The sequence below is a fragment of the Galeopterus variegatus genome, unplaced genomic scaffold, assembly GCF_000696425.1.
Source record: "Galeopterus variegatus unplaced genomic scaffold, G_variegatus-3.0.2 Scaffold39, whole genome shotgun sequence".
Taxonomy (NCBI): Eukaryota; Metazoa; Chordata; class Mammalia; order Dermoptera; family Cynocephalidae; genus Galeopterus; species Galeopterus variegatus.
The window spans coordinates 1,055,621-1,072,712 of record NW_007726150.1 but is presented as its reverse complement, the minus strand read 5'-3'; the positions used below and the strand labels follow the sequence as shown (position 1 = coordinate 1,072,712).

Genomic DNA, 17,092 nt, shown 5'->3' with positions numbered 1-17,092 from the left:
GCCACATGTCACATTAACATATAAAATTAAGTTCAGGACCCCCCCAAAGCATCATTAAAATAAGCCTCAACAAGACACAGCAAGTAAAAGGCAGCTGGCAGAGACTGGCACTCAAGCAGTGGTTCAGCCTCCGTAACAAAGCATTGCAGGAAGCCTATTCACTCAGTATCATCTCTGTACCTGCTCCAGATGCATAATTTTAACCCATCAGACAAACAGTCAATAAATATGTCACTCTGTACATAAACTATGCCTCCTACCTTCTGGAAACTTTTTTTTTTCATGAATGGAAAAGATTTTGCTTCATACTACGATTTCAATGACTTTGAAATTATTATACTAAAAACATCTGTAGTGTTTTTTTTTATTGCAACATAGTTGATTATACATATTTGTGGGGTACAGAGTTGAATACCAATATCTGTGTGCACTCTGTGATGTTTGTATTTAGAGGAATCATCTTCTAATTATCTACATTCATGTACTTCTATAAAACAATGTGGTTTTATTTTTTAGTAATAGAGATGGCCAGGAAGATTATATTAGATGTAGACATAACTCATACTCATTAATTAACATTTATTACAAAGTCCTAGAGAGATGCTGGATACATAAATATAGCAATGACCTTGTGGGGAATTTAGGAATTAATCCACTTACTCCCATGCCTATCCTACGTAGGTGGATAACATATCCCTGATAATATTAATGCTCATCTTAAAAACATGGCCTCAGTCATAACATCTAAATTTGGATATTTCAAATTTCCATAATACATGAAATAGTAAGCAGTAATCTTTATGTATGAATGAAAGTGCCAGTGAATAATTTATTTCTTGGATATAAATTTTGGATTTGATAATAATTTGGGATATGTATGTCAAGCTCTCCAGAATACCAAGCAATGCATAAAAGCAGTAATTTACTAATTGATACTGCTGTGGACAATAAAGAAAGATGAGTGAATAAAATAGTAAAGAGAGAGTATAAATCCCCACTCAACAATAGCTTCCTCACAATCAAATTTTGCCATTGCTTTAGACTACAGAAATAAATACCGAGTACTCTTTTCACCTTAATCTAAACAAGGTAGGGTGGGATCCAGCGGTGGATGGAGTGGGTTTGCATTTTGATTTCTTCAAAAGAGTAAGCATATGCAGTGTCCAGCTCAGAAATGGACACACCTGCATTGTTCCTCTGTTTTCCAGATGGATTAAGAAATGCTTTTCTTATGCTTTAACGAAAAAACACTCAAAAAGCAACAAATTACAGCAAACAATAGCTTTTACATGTTTTGCTTATAAAAAATAAAAACTCATATTTAGCTACTTTTAAAACCACATCTCTTCATATATGCATACTCCCTTGTTTTGACACAACAGTGATCTCAACCATTGCATAATGTATTTATAGAATTTTATTTCTGGAATCTTGAAAAGAATAAGTTACAGCTTTTTGGGAAATACTATGACTTTTTCACTTCAGGATTCTCTCCAACTAAACAAAGGTAGTTTTAATAAAAGCTCAGCCAACTCAACCTCATAAAATAAAGAAGCATATAAGCATCAGGTTATTGATATATCTAATAAATACTGGAAATAGATAAAATTTTGTTTTATGAGATAGCATTCTTCAATAAAAATGTGAGTAAATATGCAGTAAAATGGGCATGGGATTTTTAGGCTGTCTTGCTAGCAGGACCTTATGGCTCTCATCCATATATTATCTTATCCTGGTAATACCAGGACACTGGGATTTTGAGTTCTCCATAGGTAGATTTAAATTAGACCAAAAAAATGCAACTAATTTATTATTAATTACTGAAAATTCTCATATAAACTTCTCTAGAGAAATATACTCAAAAGGCACACTCTTCTTGGATATGGCAATGATGTGATGATGAAGCCACACACAATGAAGGCATAACCTTCTGTGTTACCATGTCACATTCAATCAAAGATACTAATCACTGTATGATTTATGGCATGTGAGAAGCTAAATTGCTTCTTATTTTATGATCCTTTGGCCAAAGAAATCTGTTTTGTTTTGTTTTTGTTTTTAATCTCGGCATTATGAAAGATTTGAATATTCTCATGATGAGATGAACTAGAATTCATCTCTGATTTTAAACATTTTAAAAATAAGCAAATGTGTTTCTTTAAAAAATGAGGTTGATTCTCTAAAGATCACAGAATATGTAAATAAACAAAATAAGAATTTAACATCTCCATTTTCAACATAGTGAAAGTTTTCCTTGCCACTTGAACCCCTCAGAATTGTAGTAAATGACATGAAAACACCAAAAAGCATGAAAACTAATGAATAAAGGAAATAATCTGACATATGTTTAAATTTAAGAAATGCAAAATATGGCTACTTGGGAATATGTGATATTTCAGATTGACTTACAATAAATATTATATTGTAAATATATATTGGTTTCTGTTATAAACACAAGTGAATATTCAGGAATAAATGGCAGCATTATTTTAGAAATTACATACATTAATATCCTATTTACATTAAAACAACCAATTCAACTGGTTGTTTGTAAAAATAGCTTTTTTCTTTTTTTTTTTTTTTGAGAACTCAAACAATGATTAGAGTTTCAAGCTGGTTGTGATTACATAAAGGCAAAGGCCACTGATTAAATATATCTGTGCTAAATATTGGTACAGTCTTGGGGATAGGGTGTTTAAAATATAGGTATCAAAATTTCATTCAGAAATATTACAGAAATAGCTTTGAACACTGGGTAGATTTCAATCAAAGTAGGGAAAATATTTGGAAGAGTGACATTGTGTTCATGCATGTCACAACAAAGCAGGCAACTATAGTGATGAAAAATAATTTGAGATTAAAGGATCAAAGATGTAATTATAAATTTCATCTTATAAATGGCACGTTATGCATTTGAAAAATAACGGATTGTGGTTTCATGGAGGGGAATATGACAGTGTAAAAATCAGAAGCTCAGAGCCTTGCTGAAGCTTTAATGTAGCTTAATTGCAGAACCAAGGATCTAGATCAATGGTTTTAAAATCATGCTCTTCGAACCCTAGATTTCTAGAAGGTATCTCAAGGTATTTCTAAAAGCCAGTGTACTTACAATGGGTAATTTTAATGTTTATGCATCATATTATACTGAGGCCAAAACCAACCACACATATATCATAAATGATCTTTCAAGAAACGAAAAACGATGAGATTCCAAGATCTAAAATGTCTCCAAATCTCTGCTCCATAATTGCAAACATATCCATTCACAAATGATGATGACAGGGTGTCCCTTGAAAATTATTTCCATGGTAATTGACAAATGCTGATACGATTATACATACACAATTAGGTGACAATATTTCAGACTTCTTAGTATTTTATTGACTCTACCAGAAAAATAATTTTTATCAGTCCTTTATTTTCATTATCTAAGGTTGTTTTCTCCCCAATGCTTTAATCTAAACAAATGCCATCCTTAACTGTTACAGTGACTTGAAATTGTAAAATGGAAGTTCTTAAAATGTAGCAATACAAAAATTTTTAGCTTTCATTCTTGCCCAGTAATAATTTTGGACTACTTTCTTATCATATAATTTATATAAGCTCAATTAAAGTTTGTTTCTTTAGCTTTATTTTGTTTTAATAAGAGTGCACTCAAAAATTTTTTTCTGGCTGTTCCATAACTATTTCCATGAGGACTTTAGCATTTTATCGAGTACCTAAGCACATTTGTGGCTTTTTTTTTTTTTTTTTTTTTTTTTTGCACAACACACACATATGCATACACACAGAGAAAAATATACATGAACATACACAAACACATTCATGCCTCCATAATTCCTAACAGTATTTGAAGAAGATATCAGAAAAAAAGGTTTTATCTTCTGTTTCCTGGTGTGCTTTGTGAAGGAAGAGTTCTGCCTTCCTGTTTTTCTTTTTGTCTTTATTTTACTAACCTCCTGAAGCCATCTACACTGCAGGAAAAGATACTATTTTAAAAAATTGATCATTTCAATTTAGCTAGTCTTTGCTAATACTTTATAAGTCATGGACTCATAAATGTTTACACTCCCATTGAAGTATCTTTGAGATTTAGCTCAAGGTAGGTATAGATATTAATAGCTTTTTCCCCCTAAGATTAAATTCTGCCTGTTCTGCTTCAGTGATAATTTCTCTTTTGCAACAACTACACTTGAGACTGAAGTAGAATAGGCAAATCCACAACCATTTTTGTTTTTAACAGCATGATAAGAAAAAAAATTCACTGTGTAAATCCACTTAATTTATACATTAGCCATTGCCAGATTTCAGTTTTTATTTGGTGTATCACTAAAGTCCAATGCTCATAAGAATTTCCTGTGTAAGTTAAATAACTTGGAACAATTCTGTACTTTCATATTAACTTCAAAACTTTTTCAAACTACAGAACTTTCAAGAGATTGAGAAAAAGATCACCAAATTTCATCAGCGGGTGTTTATTCTCTCTTGTTCTCAGATCATTGGTATCCATTCCATCATTTTGCACATTTGCATGTGTGTGAACACTCACTCATACACGTTTTTTTAATCAACAAAAATTAATTTATACTTAAAGAATAAAAATAACAACTTAAAATGTCTCTAGAAAACCCTATATATTATCTTTTCTTGGCAAATTTTGTCTAAAAATGACAGCTCAATACGATATGAAAGAATTTAGACTCTTTTATCTAGAAAGGAATTATTTGGAGTATTTCAGTAGTCCCTCTAAGTCTGTGAAGAGAGTTCTCTGGTCTTATATTCTAGCCTAAAGTAATAACTCAAAAGAATATTTAGGATTTGCATTTATAAATAAAGACTATCCCATTTGGATGCTGATTTCAAAAACGTGCATTTTTTTTTTTTTTTTACCTCACTGGTATCAAAGTATGAATATCATTCCTAATAACTAAAATAATTTACTAGGTAAACCACTTGAAAATGACATGTGGTTTTGTTTTGCATTCCACATGTGTCCGCAATGATTATGACAATAGAAGATCTCAGTTACATTATGGCCATTCCATGGTTATGGGAGACAGAAGAGGTGACTTAACCTTGACGGAAGTAGCATTCTACTTTCATGCGTGATATGGTTTTTACTTAATGGAACAACAAAAACAGCGACATGTTAAATGTAGAACAGATGCCACAATCTTACATCTCCCTAGTTTAAATCAGAACCACAGTGAAAGCCTCAAAAGAGAAGTATAAATGCTTGACATAGAGATGATGTGCTATATGCACAATATCTTATTTGAAATAATCCATTGTGAAATCACTTGCTAGGATGCACCTTTGGGAACCAGTTTCATTCTACTCTTCTCACTGTTAAGGTGTAAGCGGTGTACTGTTAAAATGTACACAAATGGAGAAAGAAAAGGAATGCTGACGGCAATACATAGAGGTGGACATCACATAGGAGTGAAAGCGGGAAGAAACACTAACCATATTAGGCTTGGATGGGCAACAGCGCACAGGGAAGAAGCCCTCCCACAGCCACATTCGCAGCAACTGAAAAGCAAACAAGAGAGCCCAAGATAAGGAAGAGATCCCACTCCCTCAAATATAGCATAAAGACACTATGAAGTTACTCACGTGTCTGCTTTGCTTTTCAAAACAGAAAATCCCTAAATGCATACAATTAAATTTCTTCCACAATGCCTTTTAAATTAAGAAGCATTTTATGGTTTTAAGCAATAGAGTTGTACTATACAGTTATTTCTATTTTATTTACAATGATTACTCAGTAGGAAATATGAGTCAATGTATTTGAATTAATTGTATGCAATTAATATAGACATACAAATAAAGATGTAAGCCCATTTAATTATTTCTTTCCTCAGAAATTCCCTCAAAATTTACATTTGTAAGATATTCAAAGTAGCCCTTTAAGAACATGTTCTGCATCTAGCCTACAAGTTCAGAGGGAGAATAAGATCTTGCTTATTTGATTCACTGATTTCTTATGCCGGAGGTATTATTACTTATCATAGTCTATTGAAAATGTTATGCTTACGTGACTTCTCTAGTCATTTATAGAAGGCTACCAGTTTAAATTTACATTTTCAGATTTAAAAAAATGCATTCTCCAAATACATATTTTCAGAGCTATTGCTATATTAAAAAAAGCAAACTATATATAATACATGCACTTTTCTGGATACTGCAACACTCAAGATTTAAAAAAAAAAAAAATTCCACATATTTATAGTAAAAAATCCAGAAAATACAATGTAAGTTGTTTTATAAAATGCACTTTATCATAGAAATCATGCAAACTGATGGCAGAATATAGCATAGAAGTTATTTAGTGCTTTTTTTTTTAGTGAATAGCATTCATAGTGATTTCAAGAGAACTGTAATGTGAGCTCTGTAATGATACCATGTATCAGCAGGTCTAGGCTTTGGCTTAAAATCTGTCTATTTTGAGCTTATTTCCTTGAAATGTATGTACTACACTTCATATAAAACAAGGAAGAAAAATAAAATATAAACATCCAGTAAATTTACAAATACTAGCAAAGAGAGACAAGTATTTCCAAATAAAATCCCAATGGATCTTTTTGAAAAGAAAAGAGACACTTTTCTGTGTATTTTCTTTGTAGCACTCGTGATTTAATTTTTAGTACTTTTTTTTTTTTTTCCTTTTTGTCTTTTTTCGTGTCTGGCAACGGATCGCAACCCTCAGTGTCGCGCCCGTACCGGACTAATTTTTAGTACTTTTTTTTTTTTTTCCTTTTTGTCTTTTTTCGTGTCTGGCAACGGATCGCAACCCTCAGTGTCGCGCCCGTACCGGACTAATTTTTAGTACTTCTAAGTGTCTGAGATGTTGGCTGTCTCTAAAATGGACTCCTAATAAACAAATATGGCTACTATGACATTTATTTCCAATTTGTCTATTTATTACAATATATTTTACCTTTTTTTTTTTTTTGTCTTTTTCCGTGTCCGGCAACGGATCGCAACCCTCAGTGTCGCCCCCGCACTGGACCGGGACCGGCAACGGGATCGCAACCCTCGGTGTTGCTTCCGCACCTCGCTCAGCCAGTGAGCGGGAACCGGTCTGTATGTGGGATCTGAACCCTCGGGCGGGAGTGCCGCCGCACTTCCCAAGCAGCGCACTATCCAGTGCGCCACCAGGCCGGCCCCTTACAATATATTTTAAAGAATATGCCAAATAATTATTTTCACTGTAGAGGTACTGGAAGTCAGACCTACAGTAAATCAGAATATTAAAATTCTATTAATAGTAGGTAAAACATCTGTAAAATATTTTCACAGATCTTGATAATTTCTTTATAATTACATTTATTTCACTAATGTCTTAAACAATTACTAAAATATTTTGTAGGTTAATTTTCTACTGCTTCTGCCTTGTCTCAGCACTCAGATTTGTGGTCGGCGAACTATAGCCCATGGGCCAAATCTAATCCACCACTTGTTTTTGTAAATAAAGTTTTATTGGAACACATCTACCTCATTACTTGTTGTTTATGGTGGTTTTAGTGTTGCTATGGCAGAGACGAGTAGTTGTGATAGAAAATGTATGGCCTGCAAATCCTAAACCATTTACTATCTGACCCTTTAAAGAAAGTTTTTCCTCTTCCATTCTTAGACTGTCAGTTTCTTGAGATGAGGATGATTCTTTGGTCTTTCTTTTTTTTCTTCACAGTTTAATCATAGTGAATTAATTGTAAGTAGTCAATATTTTACTATAATTGGTATTAACTGGATTTACTGAGATATATGAATATAGAACATTTGAATATACTGCATGTGTTAATTTCAAACAGCACCGTTCCTACTCAATAAATCATTTTAAATTATTCACAGGTGTATCCAATTTTTTTTTTAGTGGGAAAAAAAAATAATGCCATCTCCTAATGAAGTACAAATGTCCTTCTAGTTGAAAGAGTGTGCACAGTATATAAACTTATACAGAATCATTCTTAAGAAAGAAATAACTCCACTGTGATTAGATATTACCTAATAGGATTTGGGATTATTTAATATTTAGTCAGTGTTCTAACACTCAAGGAGCACACTAATTATTGTAAATATAATGAGAACATCTTATAAAGTTCTCTTAATTAAAAAAATATATAATAAGCTTTGTGACTTATGATTTAGTATATATATATATACACATACACACACATACACTAAAATGCAATTCACTGTAACACCATGTCCACAAATTTCAGTCCTGAAGAATCTAAATCACTACCTATCATTAGGATTCTACTTCATTGTTTCAAAATTTTTTAATCAAAAAACTTGAAACCATGTAAAATCAAATACTTATACTTCTATTTTTTATTATTGTTACAGATTTTGTACTGATACTTTCTTTGACTTTTGAGATGGCATAAATGAATTACCTTAGGGAACTTAGTTAACCTTTTTGTGTCTGCTTGACAGGTATAAAATAGTGATGATAATGCATCTTTTCTCATACGTTTTGTGAAAATAAAGTGAGAGAATATATATATCACTTTGATCAGTGTCTGGCACATCATACATTTTGGGAGCAAAAGATAGCTGTTATTCTTAGTAGTATCATAATCAATGTTCTAGAAAAGATTCTCATTATCTCAGAGGAATTAATATGTTTTCATGATCCATATATTACAGTACTAAATATTTCCATTTAGAATATAACTGAATTACTAATACATTTAGATCAATGAATATAAATACAGAATGGCCAATGTAATTAAAAAATTATTTCCACAAAATACATTTTCTAAGGATTTAGTGATTAGAGTATACTGTATATTAGTATGTTATTAAGAAAATTAAAATGGAAATTTCTTTTCTATGAATAATAACCTTCAAATAACCCTTTTAAAATAAACTCTGAGAATGCTGTCTTAGTAACACTTTGGCACCAGAAGGTATCAAAAATATATTCTTTCCTTAATCAATAAATACTCAGATAAGAACAGGTTGAAAGTGCTTCCAAGCCTCAGAGATAATTTAGAAATAGAAACCAAAATGTGCTAGAAATAGCAGCCAATCTAATTTCTGTGAGCTTTGCTTCAACACAGGGTACACCTGCACTCCCATCAGTTTTTAGCACCTGGAATTCTGTAAGTAACTGCATGCAGCTCTAACAAGATCATTATTACCTAAGTTTAAAATAGTTTAGACCTTTCAAGATTATAGTAAAAAACTCTTGGTCTTTATTTTAACAAGAAATTTTGATTTATCCTTTAGAAGATTAAAATATGATAACAGAAGCTTTCCAGACACAAAGAAGACTTAAAATTACTTTAGCCAGGCCTTACACAGAGTTGATCAATATATGTACGAATTGTGTCAATGTAAGTAAGATAACCTCCCTCCTATGGAAGCAAGGTGATTATTCCTCTAGGGAAGAAATTCTCAAAGACACTAGATCAGAGAAGCATGACTGCAGCTTTGGATAAATGGTGAGCTAAATTCTTAAACAAGAGATCATACAAGCAGATAAGGAAAACACTAAGATGTCAATAGATGCATGAGAGAAAGGCAGGAAGAGTACTTTCACAGAAGAAGTACTTTAATTAGATGGAAAATATTTTTGCTTTACTTTTAAAAAAAATAAAAAGGAAGAAAACTGAAAGGCTTCATTTACCCATTTTAAATTAAAATAACGTCAAATGATGGCACTCAGTGCTAGGGAAAACAGGATGGAGCTAGTGCCCTTATAAGATGTAAATGACACTGAAAAGTGCCACCAATCCTTCAGAAACCAATACTACAAAACCTATCAAAGAGCAATAAAAATGTCTCATACTTTGACACCATTGTGTTGCAAAATATTTAAGATAATGGCATTGGTAGTCAAACTATTACCAATCCTAGATATATTCATTGCTAAAGGTATAGCTTTGAGTAAACTAGTCTGGTGAAAATGAGCTAATAATAAAAACTATATCACATAGGGTTACTTTGAAGGAGAGTTTGATAATACATGCAAAGCTCTCTGTACTGTCCTGGGCTCAGAATCAGCACTTCAAAAGTTTTAAACTTATATTATTATAATAACATAGCCTTTGGGCAAAGAATGAGGTATGAATAATATATATGAGGCTGGACATAGATTTTGAAGAAACAAAATGATTAATAAATTTTTTTTCAGTAAATAAAAATATATTTGTGGAGTCTATGGAACAACAAATATAATATAATATTGACCTTTTAAAAATTAGGTAAAAATTAGTGCAATGAGAAGTAAAATGATGGCATAAAAGTATACTAAAACCTCTGTGGGTTACTGTGTTGGAATGTTACATTAACTAGCCTTATGAGAAAACTTTTAGTTTACTCTGATTTTATTTATTTTTTTGGTTATTTTACTTCATAATTTTAAGTAAATTAAATATATAATTTAAACAATTCCTGTTATGATGCTTCTTGCAATATAATGTTATTCATACCCTACAGTTTTAAGAGAAAAAGAATTTAGATGTGTAACTAATATTTGCAACATAAAAACCTGGGAAAATTGTTCGCTCATAATTAACACTGACAACGTTAATAGTTTTAAACATTTCTTAACGTATCTCATGATGCAATACTACAAAGCACTGAATATGTCCTCCCAAATTCACACGTTGAAATCCTAACTTCCAAGGTGATGCTATTAAGTCATGAGGGTAGAGACCTCATGAATGAGATCAGTGGCCATATAAACAAACTTGAGAGAGCTCTCTTGCCCCCTCTTCCATATGAGAACATAGCAAGAAGGCAGCCATCTGCAAGCCAGGAAGAGAGCCCTCACCAGGAAACAAATAAGCCAGCACCTTGATCTTGGACTTCCTACCCTCCAGAACTGTAAGAAATAAATTTATATTGTTTATAAGCCATCCAGTCTACGGTATTTTGTTATAGCAACCCAAACAGACTAAGATAAATATCTTTTGTATCTGTCTTAATTCACTGCTGGTCTTCTAAGATTTAGAACTGTTTTTTGATGAAACAAGGCTAGAACTCTATAGAAATATTTTGTAAAAACTGAGAAAGAAATAAAAGCATAATTACAATATATATGGTGCCAAAATCTACTCTTTATTCACCATACTTCTTACACAAAGGTATAAAATTATTTCATCTTATAAGAGAAAGTAATACTAACTGGTTGAAAATAACTTTTTTTGTTGTTGTTTATTGTTTGTTTTTTTAATGTTTTTGAGTATCTTATAGGGGAATGCCACAACTACAACATATACCAGGATTTATATGTGCAATCGAATTAGTATCACCAAGCCCTAGTCTAATCAAATTGGGATAGTACATAGTTATAGTTGGTAATTTTACCTTCTTTTCCAGTTTTGCACTTCCTTCTAACCATATAGAATATTATTCCTCACCAATGATTACTGATGTCTCCACATTACTCTCTAGGACCCTGTACCCAAAATTGTCCTAACAATTTCTGACATATGGGTTTTGAGACATCAGTGGATCTTGTATTTTTACCTAATCAAGTTTAAGCCCCACGCTCTCATATCTTGCTTTTTCCTTGTGTTTCCTATTTCAAGCCTCAAATGCCCTATTATAATATTCATCTTAGAGCTGAGAATCCTGGGACACAAAGAGGGCAAACAGCTTTCCCAAGATTACTGCTAACAGGCTGTAAAGTTTAGGTGTGGTACCAATTACTGTCTCACACAGTGCTGGAAGCTCACTTTCTCCTTCCTCATCTTCCAGCTCCTTTCATTCCATCTGTTCCCCCATCCTCATCTCCTCCTGCCCCCCACTGAAAATTTTAAAAATTTCCATGAGGAACACTGTTTTATGAACCTTTTTTTTTTTCCTCCTTGACTCACTGCTTATTACCAAGTGTGAAGTGTGCATAAAACAAATGTACTTCACAGGGCCCGGTTTTCCAAAGCCTTGCAGTTTCAAATACTGAGCTTGCAAAGGACAGGGAATTTTCTCCAGGCTATATAGTCTTTTTTGTAAGATAAAGAATTGTAACACAGCAAGGTTGCTGGCTCAAAGACAGACAGGTTACTGATTGATATGTAAAGATACCTGGAAATTGCTTTAAGAAGAGAATGTTTGCTAAAATCAAGCTTTTGTTGCGAATTGCATTATAGAATGTCACCTAACTGAATGTTACCAGCTTCTATTGTTAAACTTGTTAAACTGTACTTAGCAAAAACCCCACCTATGTTCTCTTCCTGTAACTTCCTGGTCTGGAGAATAAAGGTGGGAAGAGAACCCCAATTCGTGGTTAATTTCCCAAATGGAAGGAATGCCTCGCTCTTGAGGGTTCTGGGAGATTAACTCTGCTTCAGGGCTTCTCTCTGCTCAGAAGAGATGGGCTTTGAGTAATCTTTGGTGGCTCTGTCACCCAGGGGAAAAGAGGTGACAAATCCATGGGAGGCAAAGCAACAACAAAGTTTTAAAAAATGATAAATTTGTACACCACACTAAAATACTTTTATGTAAGTGTAGCCCTTAGTGTAGCTAAAAATACCAAATTTTGTTTTAAAGTGTTAAAAGATATATGCCTTAAAAATATTCAGTGACCTAAACTCTACTATATTATTAACATGCATGTTTAGAAAAGAGATTAAACCATATAAAGGAGGTAAACCTTACATAAATTAAACACATTTCAAGGATTCCTTAAAAGAAAATCCCAGAACTCTACAAATTTAAGCATTCCATGTAAAGCCATCCTCTTGTCTTAACGACAACATCAGAAACACAAACAAAAACTAATTCACTTTAACATTGAATCAGAAACTTCCCTTATTTCTAACTCTGAAAATAACCACAGATGCACCTCGACTTACGATGGGATTATGTCCTGACAAACTTCTCTTAAAATTAAAAAAAAATAAGTTGAGCCATCATAAACAGGAGAACCTTTTATATTAGGACATAGGAACATCGAATTGAATGAAAGCCAAAATAAAACTTGAGGTGAGATACATTTAGACTACACTTCAATTTCTTTTTCCCAAGCTATACTTTAATGATGATTCTCTGTATCCATGCCATTTAATCGTTCTAATGGGCAAGAGATCCTGAATGCCCCAAGGTAAAGACATTGATATAACTAGCAAATGTTATTAAACATGTTGGACACAATTTGCTTATTCCAGTAAATGTGTGAATTCAAAATAAATTTCATCAAATATTAAACACCTGCAAAATTTTTGCTTCAGTAGTAGACACAATCATTCTCACTATTAGCAAATATTTACTGAGAATCTATGTATGAATAGAGAAATTATATAAAAACAGTTTTCTACCCACACATAATATGGTGGTTCAAAGCTGACTACAGATCAGGGTGAATATGGGAACCAGAAAAAAAAAAAATGCCCAGGCTTTAAACTTAAACAATTAAATCAGAACATCTTGATTGTGGGACACAAACATCATTATTTTTCAAAAGTTGGTAGTTGATTTTAAATTTCCATTGGGTTGAAAACCACTGATCCAACAGGTACTCAATAAATACTTGTTTTGAATGATGTGACTTATAATAGTCTTGGGGGGATTTATTTAATGAATAAAAAGGGAAAAGTTTCTAATTAGCATATTAGTTGTCTACCTGTTAATGAAAACTTCTACAGTGCCTGAAGGTGCTTAAAAACAATTTGCTCCCCATTAAGTACTTCAATTAATTATCTGCAATTTGTTTACAGTGTTGATTTATATTACTACAAATGAAGATGGGTTTTGCTAAGTAACTGCAAATTTCATCCTATCCTCTATCAATTTAAATTACAAGTTTTTTTTCCTAACATTTATCTTTACAGGTTTCTTTCAGTTTTAAGATCACTGTTCTTCACTATTTTTTTGTACTTCTATATCTCAATACTAGTTACTTGGGTTTTGTAGAAGCCAAAATATCTCAAACAAAATAAAATACCATAAATTTTACATTCTGCTCCATTTTGCCCTTTTGAAGTCCTGGACCACAGACTTACATAAAGTTACATAAAAGCAAAGCTCAGTTTTCTCCACAGATTGTCAGGAGAGAGCCTTCAAGAAGTGGTGAATATTTGATATAAAAGATTTTTCTCTTTCACCTGTTATGAGCTAGAGTATATCATAATATTATTTATATATGATTTGTACATATATATATATATATAAATCATATATATATATAATATGTATATAAAATAAATAAAGGCCAATTTTGATCAGAAAATTAAGGTAAGATATGGTTTCATCTTTGCTCCCCCCATAAGTACCTTGTAGAATTATGGAAGGCCTGAATATGATATTAGTGGCAATAACAACAGGTTGGAAAGAGATACCTCTACTCAGAAATCTTTACCTTTGTCCCCTGAAAAACATTACCACTTCCACTACTACCCATACAACCAGAGCTAAAAAAAAACTTCAGAAAATCTTACTTATTGTTACTTTAGGCAGGAGTACTAGAGCTGGGGAGAAAAACCAGCATGGCACTTTTTGACTATTAAGGAGCTCTCTCTGAAGTTCTGAGAGGTTAATTTTACTAAATTCACTGTAGAGTACATATCCTATTTTAGAATGCTCCAATAATGCCCTATTTATAATGTCTATCAATTTGAAAAAGTAATGGCATTTTCCTCCTAACTTACTGTCTATCAGTGACTTGGACACATGGACATCTCTTCCTCTAATATTTGTATAAAAGTAAGAAAAAGCATAGGAAAAAGTAAGAAGAAAGGTATGTTTTAAAATTTTTTGAAAGCCTTATCAGTTATGCATAACATGAAAAAAATTTGATATGAATCATATATGACATATTTCCATCTGGAATTGCAATGAAAAATAAGTAATATTAAACATGATTGTATATTGTAAAATTATAATTTTCTACAAAGAAAATCTTGTATGTGTATGAGTATGTGTGTATATGTGAAAATTAACTTCATTATTTTTCAAAGATCACTTTGTATATGGGAAATCTCATGCCACTAATGAGGCAGGAAATGATGAAAGATGGGGCTGGGGAGCATCAGAGGAGAGGTTGTGGAAGGCCACACAGATGGCAGATTCACAGAAAACTGCACACAATATGTAAATTCATTCCTACATGTCTTTCCCATCATGTCCTCTCAAGCAACTCTAAAACTTATCTTCATCCTTAAGGTGCAACTCAAATTTACCATTATTCTAACAGTATTTTGTATTCATTCGGGAAGAGATAATCATATCTCATATTTTCCCACAAATTTGTTCTCAATTTTTTCCAAATATCCATTATCTGCAGTAGCCATTCCAGGAAGACAACCACAACCTTTGTAGCAATCAGACCAAATGGTCAGGCCTTAATAACTGCCAGCTTCCCTAACTTTTGTCCCCACTTCTAACTTAGGACCAAAGAGAGGAAGCCAAATCACCTAGAGTGCCCTGCTAGTTAGCCCACTCCCAGCTTTCCCATGCCAACAATCTCCAATCAGGCACACCTGAAGCTTTTCATTTTTTTCCATTATAAAGCTTTTACACTATCCTGCCTGCCTTTGAGTCTCTGCCAAATCCAAGAGATGTTGGCTGATTCCTTTCTCTAGCACGCTCTGAAAAAATAGCCTGTGTTTGTTCTCATTTGGGTGTTTCAGTTTATTTCCACAGAAAATATAATCTTTCCTAGTTCAATAAAGGGAATATACATGGATTCACCTTTGCAATCAACCACCATCGTAGCTCTGTTCTGGCATTATAATGGTGCTGATATACAGCAGACAGAATCATGTGTTTCTTTCTCTTTCAGGATGATGCCTACACTGAGAAAACAATTATCTCAACTGCAAAAAGCATAAAGTTACTACATGCTTCTTCCACTGAACATTTCCCCTCCAAATCATCTCACAGCTGAATCAGGTCTATCTCTGACTGAGACCTCTTAGAAAAGAGTGTATGACTATCATGATGAAACTGCTTGTGCACAGCTATCTCAAGTTTTACTTTATTTTGAGAAATGTAGAGAGAAAACAAGGGAGCAGATAAAATTGCAAATAAGTGATCCTAATTTTGCCAGCTTAAAAAATCATATTTATAAACAAAGTCCTAATAATGTGTTTTAAACACTCATTTGTTTTAATAAAAAAAAAGCATCAATTAAAAATAAGTAGATTCAACCCAGTGCACGTGAAGCAGGGAGAAGTCCAGAAGGGGAGGCAGAAGCTCTGCAGAAACCACACGCTCTGCGGTGCCACCGCCACGTGATTTAGAAGGTAGGCCTCACTGCCATCACCTGTCTCCATCCCCAGACCAGCCCAGTGTGCACAGAGCAGGGAGACGTCCAGCAGGGGAGGCGGAAGCTTGGCAGAGACCACGCACCCTTCGGTGCTACCACGTGACCCAGCAGCCCAGCCGAGTGCATGCTGACCAGAAAGCTGGCTCCCTGGAGAGGCCTAAGACCTGAGGCAACCACACACACAAGGGACTAGTGGCCACTGAGCAGACACTGAGGTAGCCATACCAAATTGGCAACCCCAGAAACATCCTAGCCAGACAATAGTGTCAAACCTGTGGACTGTGAAGCCCCCTGCCACAATGACTAAACATCAAAGGAAAGATACCAGAAATATGAAAAATCAAGACAGTACGCCACCAAAGGGTAATAACTCTCAAGCTCTAGATCCTATAGAACAAGAAGCTCTTGAAATGGAATGGAATTTTGAGTGATAATTCTAAGGAAACTGAATGAGATACAAGCTAGACAACATGAGGAAACGAGGAAAAGTATACAGGACCTGAAAGAAGAAATGTACAGGAAATCAATGCCCTGAAAAAGAATGTAGCAGAGCTTGCCAAACTGAAGAATTCATTCAACAAAATAAAAAACACAACAGAGAGTTTATTCAGCAGGCTTGCAGAAGTAGAAGAGAGAACTTCTGACCTGGAAGATGGGCTGTTTGAAATAACACAGGCAGACAAAAAAAAAAAAAAAAAGAAAGAAAGAAAGGAAGAAAAAAGAATTAAAGACATTGAAGAAAATCTGAGAGAGATATCAGACAACCTTAAGAGCTCAAATATTCGAGTCATGGGCATTCCAGAGGGGAGGAAAAAGGAGATTGCATTGAAAATATATTCAACAAAATAGTGGCAGAAAACTTCCCAG

At 33.4% G+C, this 17,092-nt stretch overlaps 1 protein-coding gene across 5 annotated transcripts in view; it reads right to left on the bottom strand.

Moving 5' to 3' along the window:
- Window positions 1–17,092, bottom strand: part of EPHA5 (EPH receptor A5) — a 340,114-nt gene that overhangs the window by 49,982 nt on the left and 273,040 nt on the right. For 3 of the 5 annotated variants that reach the window (XM_008571411.1, XM_008571402.1, XM_008571434.1), the window contains one exon: window positions 5,467–5,532. The exons of the other annotated variants lie outside the window; for them this stretch is intronic. In XM_008571411.1, coding sequence (XP_008569633.1) covers window positions 5,467–5,532 — 66 coding nt within the window. The remainder of the gene's footprint in view (window positions 1–5,466; window positions 5,533–17,092) is intronic. 5 annotated transcript variants of the gene reach the window in all.